The sequence below is a fragment of the Hipposideros armiger genome, unplaced genomic scaffold, assembly GCF_001890085.2.
Source record: "Hipposideros armiger isolate ML-2016 unplaced genomic scaffold, ASM189008v1 scaffold_9, whole genome shotgun sequence".
Taxonomy (NCBI): domain Eukaryota; kingdom Metazoa; phylum Chordata; class Mammalia; order Chiroptera; family Hipposideridae; genus Hipposideros; species Hipposideros armiger.
The window spans coordinates 394,426-408,315 of record NW_017731359.1 but is presented as its reverse complement, the minus strand read 5'-3'; the positions used below and the strand labels follow the sequence as shown (position 1 = coordinate 408,315).

Sequence of the window (13,890 nt, the reverse complement as noted above, 5' to 3'; positions counted from 1 at the left end):
CAGTCTAACACTGTATCATATGTCACGTAACCTCAAGAAAACTCCATTGTACATTTATGAGAAAATGAGAATGAAAAAGTCAAATAACATCTTAGTATTATGATGAAAGTAGTTTGACCTCGTGGACTCCTGTAAAAGTCTTGGGGATCCTAGGAGTCACCAGATTACACTCTGAGAACTGCTAATGTACTGTGTGTATCTGTCCATAATTTGTATAGATCATATTGATTAAAACACATGGGTGGTTAAAAGTGTGGTGCCCGGAACCATAGACTGGGTCACAATATTAGTGGTACGACTTTGAGCAAGTTACGAGTTTCCTTGTCTGTAAAACAGGGGTAATAGCTGTACATCTCATTACAGCGGGGATTGGTCGAATGGTGTACAGGTTTAGAATAGTGCCTGCAGCAAGTAATAGTGTGACACAAATTAGCTACACTAGTTTTTATGATTATATTTCTATATAAGAAGCTTGTGTACATATTTAAGATGATCTTCATATACAGACCTGAATGATGCACTTTTTGCTGAGTTTTTTGGCTCTACCCCTTCTCTAGAATGTCATCATGAGGTAGCAAGAGTCCCCAAGATTGAATTCCCAGAAATACTAATCCCAGGCTCTTCCCCAGATGGGCCACCTTCACCCTGGGTGTGCCAAGGACATAATGGTGACCATGAAGTCAGACGTGCCCATCAACCTGAAGAAGATGGGGATCAAGTGCAAGCTCTCCAAGATCATGTTTCCACTCCCTGCAGACCAGGTCTCTGACTGGGATGACCGCATGCACACGGTCAAGTGGGTAGACGTGCCCAGAACCATGCCTGGGACTTTGACTACAAAACAAAAAGTGAGTAGGGACTTCAAGCACAAATCTGACCTGGCCAGCCATTCCTGGATGCCTGCTGCTCTCAAGTTCAGTGTGTCATCACTTCCTTGTTTTATGGAAAAAAGAAGTTTCCGTTCCACTTGACCTTGATTTCAAAAGTGACAAACTGAACTTCTAAGCATGCCACCCACACTACACATATCACACAAACCACGCTTAATTGTTAGAGCTTTAGATTAAGTCTGGATATCGAATTGAGTAGGTCCTCCTACATTTTTCTTCTTCAAAAATGTCATGGCTAGTCTTTTAGTTTTTTCTCTTCTCCCCTAGGTGTTCAGTGTTCGATTAGCTATAATCTTTGGCTCATGACAGAATCTCATCTTTGGTCTTTCCCTTCTGATTTTCTTAATAACATTGTCTTATTTCTAGCTTCCTTTATTGTAAGAATGCAGTATACAATGCATATTAACATATAAAATATATGTTAATTGATTATTAATACTATCAGAAAGGCTTCCATTCAACAGTAGGCTATTGGTAGTTAAGTTTAGGGGAGTCCAAAGTTATCCACAGATTTTTTTGAGTGGGGGGGGGGGGTTGGTGCCTCTAACCGCTGCATTGTTCAAGGGTCAACTGTATTATGAAAATTGACGGAAACTTGATTGGAATTGGATTACACCTGTAAGTTCAGGAAGGATTGACAATTTTATAATTAATTCACCCTTTCCATTAACAAGGTTTATTGCCCTATTTAGTTTGATCTTTAAGATTTTTTTTACTATCATTTGATTTAATAGTATTAGAACTTTTCAGGTTTTTTATTTGTCCTTGAGTCAATTTTATTAAATTATTTTTCTAGGAGTTTGCCCTTCAACTAAGTTTTCATATGTATTTTCATAAAATTATTTCTAATATTTTCTTATTATACGTTTAAATCTGGAGGATCAATTGGTAATGTCCCCCATTTCATTTCTGATATTGGTTATTTGTATTTTTTCTTTGTTTTTCTTGATCAATCTCACTGAAGGTTTTTAAAATCTTTTCAAATAAATAACTTTTGGCTTTGTTGGTCCTTTCTGTTTCAGATTTATTTTCTATTTCATTAATATCTGTCCCCATCTTTATGATTTCCTTTCTTCTATCTTCTTTGGAGTCCATCTGACCCCAAAACTCATGTCTGTGCATCCCTAATGCCCTCAGTAATGTCTTGTTTCCTTTTCTGTTTATGAGTCATTTTATTTTGGCCTTAATCATTTATTCTGGAACTTGAGTTTGTGAGTTGGTGTTAATATGCATGAGTAGAATAAAATACTGTGTTATCCCCCCTATCCCCACTATCCCTATGAAAAGCTGGCTCTGCATCCCTGAGGACACGGCTACCTTTGTTACAGGTGATAGAGACGGATCCTGAGCCTGCTCACTCAGTACTAGAAGAACACTACCGAGAGCTGATGCTTCAGATCAGTGCCAATGTGAATTTCGCTTCATACCAGTGCCAAACGAGAGAAGTGCACTTTAAGGAAACGCTAGTTTACCAGACCCGAGTGTTTGAGTGAGTCATCAAAAGCCTCCCAACACTCATCAGAGGAGCTCTTTCATTTCATCGTGCACACACTCATTCACCAAACATTTATTCCGTGTCTACAGCGGTATATATCAGGCATCGTCTGTGTAGCATGCACCAGAGTCTTATTAAGCAATGGTTGGGTGCAATGAAACATTCAGACCCACAAAGCACTTGAGGTTCACACTTAAAATATAGGCCAGGAAACAGTCTATCAGGAGGGTGGCATCAGACGATCAGCTTCAGTGGGAATAGTCCTTGCAGCAGTCCACACCACCACCTAGGAACTTCTTGTTGGCCCCCCCCGGTGACAGCTCGACAATATCCACACTAGTGGGGATGGGGCCCATCTTAGCTTAGAAGCCCCATGACCAACAGAGGCCAAATTTTTCACAATCACTCCATCGGTGTAGCTTCCACGATCCCTGCAGGGGACATGCCCAGATACAACAGTCAGTGTACTCAGAAAATCCCAGAGCTGTAGCTTCCCTCCAGATAATCATAACTCCTCCCAGACCAGATGTGACTTACCAAGCATGGGTCATTTTTACTATAAACAATGTGCTTAATAAGACAGTTGACATTTCTTATTTATTTTCTAGGGAAACAGAGCTAGAAAGTTAGTTCAAAGGCAAAATTGTCCTTAGAAGGACAAAGGGTCCTTTCCACACTCAGACACAGGGATACAAGGATGCCATGGGTCTCGATTTCAAGTGGGGAGTGAGGGGATGGGTGAAAACAGGTGAATTGATGGTTGTTGCGGCATGGTGTATATAGGAAGAGTCCCTAAAGCAGACCAAGATATGGGAGAGACAGAGTGTTGGGTAAGGCTTCCCAGACAAAGTGGTGCCCCAGCTGAATTTTGGAGAACAAATAGGAGGTAGCCAGGTGAAGAAGTGAGAAAAAAAGGGCCCTTTAGGCAGAGAAAGCAACAAGTACAGAGACAAAGAGAGAAGGCCTGTGACTGATCTTTTGAGAATTACCAACAAAAATATAAGCCACTGACATTTCTACTTTGTAAAAATTAATAATTAACTTGCTCAACTCATTTTCATTTGCTGCACATAAAGTGTCCTCTCAAATTATTATAGAACCCAAAGATATAAGGCAGAAGTGGGGTCTTCTGCTGATGCCCATTTCACTTAAAGCAAGATCAGCAAACTGAGTCCCAGGGACCAAATCCAGCCAGCCACTTGTTTTTGTAAATAGAGTCTGTTGGCACACAGCGATGCCCATTTGTTTCTGTTTTTTGTTTGTTTGTTTGTTTTTAGCTGAGCCATCCTGCTACCTGTTGGCAGCTCAGCGGCTGCTCAGCTCGGGCCGGGCATCGAACCGCTGTTGCTCAGAGCTCAAACTCTTGAACGAGCTCTTAACCAACTGAGCCACTCGGCCGGCCCTCCCATTTGTTTCTGTATTGTCAGTGGCTGCGTCGGCTCTGCAGACGCAGACAGGGTAGTTGCTCCAGAGACCTACGAGTATGGCACACCAAGCCAGAAAAATCTCACTACCTGGCCCTTTACAAAACAGTTTGCGCTCCCGTGACCTAAACCAAGAATTCTTTCTATGAAAACTATGCCACTAAGATTCCTCCACTTCATAAAAATTCTCTTTAGGATGAAGACCACTACTAATAAATTCACACAAGAAATACAAGCCCCTGAGGCCAAAGCACTTGACTTCAGGCATACCTGCATGATCTGCCTGGATGGGATAATGGAGATCTAATACCCAAATCCCACCCTAGACCTACTCCCCCGCAAAAAACCCACTTTTACTACTCCCCTAAAACCAAGAAGAGCATGTGTGTTTCTTTCTCTTATACAATCATTTTCTTGTATCAATGCCTCATGTTCCTGCTGTCAACGTCTATGATCAAGTTTAATAGTGATTCCAGATAAAGCTTCTATTGCCCAGTTCTTGTCTTAGAGCAGGGAAACGAGGCAGGAAAAGGCTCTGCTGACTCAGAATTCTACACAAGTCTGTGTCTCAGCCAGTGAAGGCCTCTCAGAAATGGGTCAGATGGTTTCTGATGACAGGAATATTGTTTCTGGTGGGAAGTGATTCAGGAAGAGAGAGGCTATGAATTTGCACCCCAGGAAGGTACTGTCATGTGAAATAGATTTTTGTTTCCTCCTCCATAGGAATTTCTCAGGATGACAGTGATACATGCTGAGAGCTCACTGCATAGGGTACCAGTGATATATAAGATTTTTCGAAGTGCTGAATCTTTGGATATTTTTACTTTTAATAGCAATATATATATTGTATGTGTTTTAAAAGGAAATAGAGTTGGTACAATTTCAGATAACATTGCTTAAAACTTGCCTTTTGAAGAAATATTTAAGAAACAAAGTGACTTGACTTAAAGAAAAAAGTTAAGAAATAGTATAAAAGATGTGCAGGCAGGAAAAAAATCATCTGTAGCACATTTCTCAAACCCGTTCCCTGATCGGTTTGCAGGTTTGAACTGATTAATTCAGGAAATGTGCAGCTGGAATTCAGCTGGATCTCAGAAGAGATGGCAAAGGCTGTCAGCTTCGCCATGCCGGATAACCAAGGTAAATGCGATGATAGGTAAAACCCAGGGTTTGAGCTTGGTCCCCTATTAGAAGACCTTTGTTCATGGAGAAGCGAGCACTGCTCCAGCGGCCCCCCCAAGTAACCAAGGAGAAGCAGAACAGAGGCCTCCTGCCGCCTGCAGAGCCAAATGGGCCTGAGAAAACTGAAAAGCTGGCCCCTGTCCTCCTGCAGCCTGGACCCTGGCCCCCCATCAGGCCAGCACTCCCTCACACCCTTAGAAATCTTTTCTTTTAGATTTTAACCTTCTAGGAGATTACAGACCCTTAGAGTAAATGATGAAAGCTATGAACTGTATCTCCCAGGAAAATATCCACCATTCCCAATGTGCAGGTGATACATGTGAAGCATTCAACAAGAGGCCCACGAGCCAGCCAAGTGGCACATTGGTTAGGAGTTGGCTTAGGATGCCAGCTCTGAGCAGCAGGACCCCGGTTTGGATCCCACATTAGCGCCCTCTATAGCTAAGATGGTGAACAATAGCTCGACCTGGAGCTGGGCTGCCGTGAGTCACCGGTGAAGGCATAGGCTGCAGTAGGGCTAACTGGCAGCAGGCATGAGCTGCCGTGAGCCGCTGTGAGCGGCTGTCCAATGGCCGCAGAGCAACTACCCCAGCCGAGAAGAACGCAATGATAATACCAACATGGGCCAGTGAAGCAACGTCCTCCACAACTAGACTGAAGAACAAAAGGACAGCAACTTGTCTTGTTTCCCTCCCCCAATTTCCCAATGAAATCTTTTTACAAAAAGGGAGGGGGGCAGCACTTGGTAGGCAAATATTCATTACTCCTGCTTCACTTTTGGAGATTCCCAGACCTTCTGAATGGGCCCTTATTCATTGTCCTCCCCACCCCAGATTGTGCACACCTACTTTAAAACAGTAATTCTCCAAAAATGATGTTCACAGCCCATTATTTTTGAGGCAGAAGACCCACATTCATTTACTTGACTCACTCCCTTAAGCCAAAAGGAAACAAATTTGAAAACTCGGAAAAAAAAACAAACACAAGAAAACTTGATGGAAGTAATAGAAGTACTTTTCATGAGTACCTGTGAGAGCTATGAGTAAATTCCTTATCCCTAATGCCCAAAGTCAAGTATATCTGCTAGAAGTAGGGGGCTCACAGACCCCACAGAGGGTCCATAAGGACCTGTGAGTGGGCTGTCATGTCCTTGTCCTCCCACTGCAAATGCAGAATATCACTGGCTCTCTGTCTTGCCCACAGGTTTCTCTCATAAAGATCAGCTTAGCCAGGGCACGCTGCCGACAGGCAGTACCCTGGACAGCGCCATGGACCACTGGAGCGAAACTCCCCCACTGTCCTTCTCTGTGGAGCCTGCCTCAGGCATTGTGCCCGTGGGGAAGACTCAGAAGATCAAAGTGAAATTCTCCCCACTGGAGGTGGGAGACTTCGAGAACAATCTTTTCTGCCAGTAAGGAGATGTGCTCCCCAGAACAAAGCTCTGCAGCCCCCATCCCTCTTCTGTCTCACCACTACCACCATTCTTTCCAACCCTAGACCCCTCCACAGCCTTAAATTGCCACCTTCCCCTTTGGGAAGATTCAAAGGGGCCAGCCTTTGGAGAACAAGGGGAGTTTGGTCTTTTGTATTGCTCATCAGTCCTGTCCAGACTCTTCCTCTGGCCCACCTCGCCCTTCCCGGCCACATACAAAAGTCCAACTGGGGAACAAAATGGTTGACAGCCAGGTGGGTTCCAGTCCTGCGACAAGCATGAACTTGGGAAGGCTTTCTCATGCCTTCACTGAGACTAGGTCTCCTTAACTGTGAAAACGCAAAACGCAATACCCACCTTATAGAGTTGTGAACACAGAATAAGGTAATTCAGTGAAGCTTAGAACAGCGCTTGGCACACAGTAAACACAACCAACATTAGGTGGTAGACCTGGTGCATAATAAGCAAGGAATAGATGGGGCCCAGACTCCATTTGAGAAAAGCCAACCCAATAACCCCTGGCAATGAAAGTCCCTGATGTGGTACCATGCACAGGAGAGCTCCATGGAGAATGCCCACCTTACAGAAAAATGCCATGAACCAGGGCCTAGGGTGGCAGAGCCATAAGAGCCTACTATAAGCACTGCAGTCACATGGCAGGGACCCTTCCCACACCCGGGCTACCTAAGCTAGGAGCTGGTGCTGGAAGTCTGCTCACATCCAGTTTACATTCTCCTAGGAACTCAGGATACATTTTAAAGATTTCTACATCACTTTTCATATCCCACTAGGTGCCTATGAGAGGGCCCAGAGGGTAAACCTCTGTGCTCATTTGACAGCAGAGAGATTTTTCTTAGCGCTGCTGGAGGAAATAACTTGAGGCCATATTTAGGTACACAGGAGGAACCAGAATTTAAGCTCCTCATACTCAGCGCATTCATGCACTCAACAGTTGGTTAATGAACATCTACTATGTGTCATGTACTATTCAAAGCATTGAAGTTATGTTGTTGACCAAGACAGACCCAGCCTCTGCTCTCATGGAGCTCATATTCTGCTGGATATAATATTCATTTCCAACCAACTAAGAAAGCAACAATTGATTAAAACTAAAAAAGTAAGTAAAAATAACCTTATCCTCTCAGGATTCCCAACCTGCCACCTGGAGAGCAAGGCCCAGTCCTGTCAGCAAAAGGGCGGAGTTTCTTGCCCATCTGCCATTTTGACCTGAAAGACTCGGATTACATCAGCGGTCATCGGCGCAACCCAGATCTCCGAGGGCCTGGTGGTGGGGCTCTGAATCCAGACACCCGGGTGATTGAGTTCACCAGCGTGGGCATAGGAGGGAAGAATCTCCGGTGAGTTGCTTAGGTTTGCGTTGGTTGACTTCATATCATTCAACCCTTCTAGAGAATTCAGGGGAAGAATTCCAAGAAGCGAGCTAGATGGGTTCCTAGAAGCAGGCTTGACATCCTGGGGTTTGACTTAAGAGAACTGCTACAATAAGGAAGCTGAATTCTGTCTCCTTGGTTTTGACACTGGGGGCAATTTAAAAGGCATAAAAATAGAATCCCTGACCATCAACTTGACCACAGAGGATCACTGGGACAGAAGGGTCCTTGGCATCATTATTACTCCAAAAAATCCAGTACTCCAGCCATTCTTTGGATCCCCAAGTGAGATGCAGTTTTCATGTCTACAGTAACCAAGTATCTGGAACAGTTCTGATTCCCACGTAGGAGAACTGTGCTAGGGCAGGTCCTCAACCCTCTTACTCTCTGCTTTCAATTCTTCCCCCTTGGCCAGGACTTTTACAATCCTGAACCCGACCACTACCATCTACTCCTTCTGCTGGATCTCTGAAGAAACTGAAAGTCTCCAGAATCCTCCAGCCTTCACATGCCTTACAAAGAAAGGCTTCATCCACCCAGAAAAGAAAGCCGAGGTATGTGTGTGTGAATGAGGACCACTCGACCCAAGGCCTTCATCATTCTATCCATCTCTGCATAGCAAGTGCTCTAGGCCAGAGGTAGAGTTAGGGAGAACAGCCTAAGGGTGCATCCATCAGCAAGTATTTCCTGAGTGGCTCCTACATACGTTAGGCCATCCTCGAGGACAGGACAGACCCGAGCTCTTATGGTTGGCCATGAAGAAACAGATCTCTAGTATCTGAAGTTTAAAAAGCTGAGCTTATTAAGGTAGGAAAGAGGTGCTTGACACCACTGCCTGGGGCCTCTAGGAGTCTTAAAGTAACATGAAGTAGAGTGTTATTTTTGTCCAAGGGACTGACGGCAGTGAGAGGACATAGATGTTTTTACTTGGTCAGGTCAAAAGGCAAAACCGAACAGTAGAGCTATGTCCCATGTCCTACTGTTTACTCAGGGATATAGGTTAGGGGGTCGGACTTAAATATGAACTTGCTGGCCACAACAGATCTGCAGGCCCATGTCCTGTAACACCTGCAGAGATCTCAGAGGCAGAAATGAATCCATGAAACAGAAATTACAAATTCAGATGCTTTCAGGAAGGTCATGCAAAGGAATAAAGCAGGCCTAAGGGACAATGACAGGGACTGCTGGACACCAGAGCTGGCTGGACACTGTGCTCTTGCAGATGACCACCACACAGACAAGTGGACCCAGGGTTGCCAACTCTCCCATACTTTTCAGGAAAAGTCAAAATTCCAAATTTCTATCTGAATCTCTCCATTTCTACATGCCATCTAAAGCCATCACGTGGAATATTATAGCCTAGCCAACAGAGGCTGTGGATGGGGTAGACCCCCCCTTAGAAAGACCTGTGGGCAAACAGACATCGATGTTGCTGGAACAGCCAAACTTATATGCCCTTTAGAGAGGGTAGAAAGGTAGTGACGACCTGGTAATATCAGCCATCGTAACCCCAGTGCTGACAAGCCTCTAAGAGCACATAGAGAAAGGAACAGAAGTGCCTCTTACCACTCTATTCCAAACTGTCTTCTTAGATTGTCTTCCAGTTCACGCCTTCCCATCTGGACATCACAGAAGCATTCTGGAGTTTCTTAATCCCTGAACACAATATCACAGTCCCTTTCCTGCTGGTAGGCAAAGCCTCTGACCCACTCATCATTCTGAACAAGTCACACCTCAACTTCAGTTGTCTCCTCATTGGTAAGGCTGGCCTGTTGGTTTATATTTAGAGTTGGCATGATATTTAGGGGAGGGGAGTGGGACGAACCCAGCAATGAGCTCCAGGAGCAGACTTGGGTGGGGAATTTTGTCTGGTGCCATTTAGAATCATGTAAGAAGGCCTTTCTCACTGGTCACAAAATCACAAAATATTTACTCTCAATCTAATTTCCATCAAGCATCTTCTAAACCCACATACTAATAACTGAAGGAAATTTAGGAGCCTTGCTACAGATTCTACTTGGAAGATTCCTTTAGGGCCTGGACTATCTTCATTTCCAGAGCCTCATGTCAGCCCCATCCTACTTGCTTGTGCCCCCCGATTATGGGCTGTATTGGTTTGCTTCTTCATCTGTGCCACAGTGGTCAGATTTCTCTGCCATTTTCTCATGTATTTATTAGGTTCAATGAATATTATCGAACCCCTTTTATTACGTAGGCACTCTTCTGTGAGCTGGGAATGCACTGGATAAAACCATAGTTCCTACACTCGTGGTGCTTACATTCCAGGAATTGGAAGCAGACTACCAAAAAATTAAAAAGCAAAATATAGAGCATGTCAGATGTTGATAAGTGTCCTAGAGAAGAATAAAGCAAGGTAGAGGGGATACACAATGCCACTTGACAGTGGGAAGGTGACATTTGAGCAGAGACATGAAAGAATAAAGGAAGTTTATTGCCAGGTCTCTTATAACCCTATGAATCTGTCAGATGGATGTGGTGTGTGTGTGTGTGTGTGTGTGTAAAATACAACTAAAGCCAGAGGATATTTTAGTAATTAATTCAGTTTTTATTTATAAAAGTAATATTTTATAATAAACCAATCAATGTGGTGTTGTATAAGGAAAACTAATAATCTCTCCCTACCCATCCTATCTCATCCTTCCCTTTACATCAAAAACAAACAGTAACAGTTTGATTTGTATTATTTCCATACATATCTTACATTGATACATATAAGGAGGCAGGGGAAGAGTATGGTGCTTAGTAAGGTTCTGAACAAATGAGAAATGTATCATAAGAGTAACAACAGCAAGACAAAAAGAATTTAATCTAGGAATGTGAGGGTGGTACATTTAAATACAATCATTATATTGGGTTGTCAGAAAAGTCATGATGCATTTTTGCAACGAAAAATAGAAAAAATACGTCATGACTTTTCCAATAACCCAATAGTAACAGATTAAAGAACAAACATGTAATCATTAATACATACTGAAGTCATTGCTAAAATTTAACAGACATTCTTGATAAAAACTCTAATAGGGAATGAGGAGTAAAGGAAAGCACTTGAATAAAGAAGATTAACCAAAATCAAGAGGCAAATGTTATCTTGTAATGAACCACTAAAACCACATCAATTAAAATCAGGAATTAGACAAAGAGGTTCATTATCACCATTATTATTGAACACTTTCTTAGTGACTTTAGCAAATATAATAAAACAAGAAAATTAAATAATGGGCATAAATTTTGGGGGGAAGAGACAAAAGTATCTCATTTGGCTATTGCTGATTACTTCATACATTAAAAAGTTCAAGAGGCTCTAGAGAAAAGCAAAACAAACTGCTAGAATCAATAAGATGATTTAGTAAGTGGCTGGATGCAAGACAAGTATGCAAAAAACCAATACTTTCTCTTTATTTTAGTGGTAAGTGCCTAGAAACAGAAACAAAAAAATTCTACTCAGTATTGGAAAAACCTATATAATATCTAAGGATAAACATAACAAGAAAAGCACAGGACCAATATGAACTAAACTATAAAATCTTATTAAAATGCCCCCAAACAAGATCTGAATAGTTGTCAATTCTCCCAAAAGTTCCAACTAGAATCCCAGCAAGAGTGGCCAGATAAAATACAGACAGATGCACAGTTAAATTTGCATTTCAGATAACAGTGAACAATTTTTAGTATAAGTGTGTCAGCATAAGTAGGTCCCATGCAATATTTGAGACATACTTCTACCAAAAAATTATTTGCTGACTCTGGTAACCTTAATTCCAAAAGGATTGAGGGGGTGGGGGGAGAATTGGATGAAAGATGCAAAAGTTTATGTGGGAAAATAAATGCTCTATAATAGTCAAGGAAAGTAAGAAAAAGCAAACTAGGGATAGGAGATGGATTAGACATGGCCCTGTCAGGACATTCATGACATACCCAAGGTCTAATTCAAAGAGTTCAATGCAAAGATTGTTTCCAAAGATATGGGCAGAGTTAAGGGGCCTACCAGGGAGGGTAAAGCCCCCATTAACAAAAGCAGGAAGGCATTGGGTCTGAAGGAACAAGGAGGAAAAATGGTGTTGCCAGAATTCCAGGAGAGCTGTGACTGAGGCAGAGGAGCCACCTCCCAGGAGCAGGCAATTGATGGAGTCAAGTCAAGAAGTATGAGGTGGAATCCCCCCCAGGGGACAAAGCTCACTTGTAGAGAAAAAGGAAGGAAGAGAGGTAGTCAATGGCTGAGGAGCTTGAAAGAGGAGAGAAAAAAAGTTGGAGAATCTCTTCTAAGGCTTCCTCTTGCTTGTGGAGCGGTGTCTGCTGAGGTACTTCAGGAACAGGCATGAGCCTCCACTGAGGGCTGGTGTTTCCTCCTCAGGCAGAGAAGCCAGGGAGACCGTGGAGATCATCAACAGGGAGGAGCAGGGCTTCAATTTCGCCTTCCAGGACAACTCCCGATATTCTGAAGGTTTCAGTGACAGCCTGGTCGTATGTCCCATGGAAGGCTGGCTCCCACCACGGTCCAGGTGAGGAAAAAGAAAGCCCCCCAGGACTGCACCCTCCCAACATGGCAGGAGTCCCAGGCCTGCCAGCCAGGAGAATCACTTTCCCTTAGAGTGCCTCTTTTATAGCCTTCCAACTCTAAAATTTTATTAGATATTAACAATTCCATCCCTGTTGTTTATTTTCCTAATGAATTGGGGAGTATTGAGAGTTTTAAGCCCTGTTTTCAACATTTGCTCTTATATTTATATTATTTTCCTTACTAACTATTGTATTTGTGACTCCATAAAGCACTGTCCTGCCTTGCCTTGCAAATCTTCAAAATTCATCATAATTTGGAGCTTTGATGTCTTTCTTAAGTGTATCTGCTAATCCATCGAACTCATATTCTTAGCAGGTCTTAACAGTTGGCCTCGTCAGCTAATCTGCTGTCTTCTTCCCCAACCAGGTTACCAATTGATATTTTCTTAACCCCAAAGAAAGAAGGAGATGTGAACTTTAATTTGATCTGCAATGTGAAAAACAAAGCCTACCCTTTGACCTTAAATATCAAGACTGAGGGCTACAGTATGAATGCAGAAATCAAGTGCAAAGACAGGACTGGCTCAATCACTCTCTTGACTCCCAACCAGACCACCACTGTCAACTTCTATGAGGTAAAGCTGTGAGAGAGGCTTGCTCTTTTTTTGTTTCCACACTGGCTGGGAAAAGCAGAACTAGTGAATATTAGCTGAATCTCTCTGTTTCAAATGCCAGGGAGACCAGGAGAACAGAAACATGCCAAGAGCAGCTCCACTTTCGGAATGTATACAGCTTTGATGTGAAAGCTTTTATTTTCTTTTTCATGGGGTGGACAGATAGTAAGGAAGGAGAAGAATGTTTGTGTTAAACATACAGGAAATGGATGTTTGGCTACCAAGGGAAGTATAAGAATTAAATTGCAGTCTCACTCTTCAGATATGAGAGGTCCCCAATACTTAGTAGCTCTTGATGGAATATGTGACCACATTAATCTAATGATATTCAATTCACAAACATCATCTGCCATTCCTATTTCCCAAAAGATAATTTCCCCCAACATGTTACATATCCTGATCCCGGAAAAGGGTGCCATGTTTTGCATTCACTCAACATGCTGCTCTGTTCTCTGTCTCTCAGGTGGAGTTGAATGAATGTGTCCAGTGTGAATTCACCTTTATCAATGCTGGAAAGTTCAACTTCAGCTTCCATGCAGAGCTATCTGGCCCCAAAGCACTGCTGCAGTACTTAGAATTTTCACCCACTGGTGGCAGTGTGGATGTGGGACAGAGTGCACCTGCCTCCCTGTCTTTCCAACCATTTAAAAAGTGTGTCTTGAAGGGCCTGGAACTCAGAATCAAGGTGAGATCACTTAACATTGTCCAACACTGAAAGCATTCACGTTCTATCTTAAGAGATTAATTCTCCTGTGTGTTCCTGGTATTCACCCTACCAGAGACTCCTGGAGAGCGGTTGTGTTGGAGGTAGTCTCACAATCTCTATTGTAACAGCCTCAACCATGGTTGTGGTGCCTGGTGAGCAACTCAATTGAAAAGCAGTT

At 43.0% G+C, this 13,890-nt stretch overlaps 1 protein-coding gene across 1 annotated transcript in view; it reads left to right on the top strand.

Moving 5' to 3' along the window:
• HYDIN (HYDIN axonemal central pair apparatus protein) overlaps nucleotides 1–13,890 on the top strand; it is a 355,182-nt gene that overhangs the window by 316,571 nt on the left and 24,721 nt on the right. Inside the window, exons 63-72 of the mRNA XM_019653707.1 lie at nucleotides 630–848; nucleotides 2,219–2,379; nucleotides 4,852–4,949; nucleotides 6,195–6,402; nucleotides 7,569–7,781; nucleotides 8,230–8,368; nucleotides 9,407–9,572; nucleotides 12,187–12,334; nucleotides 12,760–12,967; nucleotides 13,470–13,691. Of these exons, the coding sequence (XP_019509252.1) occupies nucleotides 630–848; nucleotides 2,219–2,379; nucleotides 4,852–4,949; nucleotides 6,195–6,402; nucleotides 7,569–7,781; nucleotides 8,230–8,368; nucleotides 9,407–9,572; nucleotides 12,187–12,334; nucleotides 12,760–12,967; nucleotides 13,470–13,691 (1,782 nt within the window). The remainder of the gene's footprint in view (nucleotides 1–629; nucleotides 849–2,218; nucleotides 2,380–4,851; nucleotides 4,950–6,194; nucleotides 6,403–7,568; nucleotides 7,782–8,229; nucleotides 8,369–9,406; nucleotides 9,573–12,186; nucleotides 12,335–12,759; nucleotides 12,968–13,469; nucleotides 13,692–13,890) is intronic.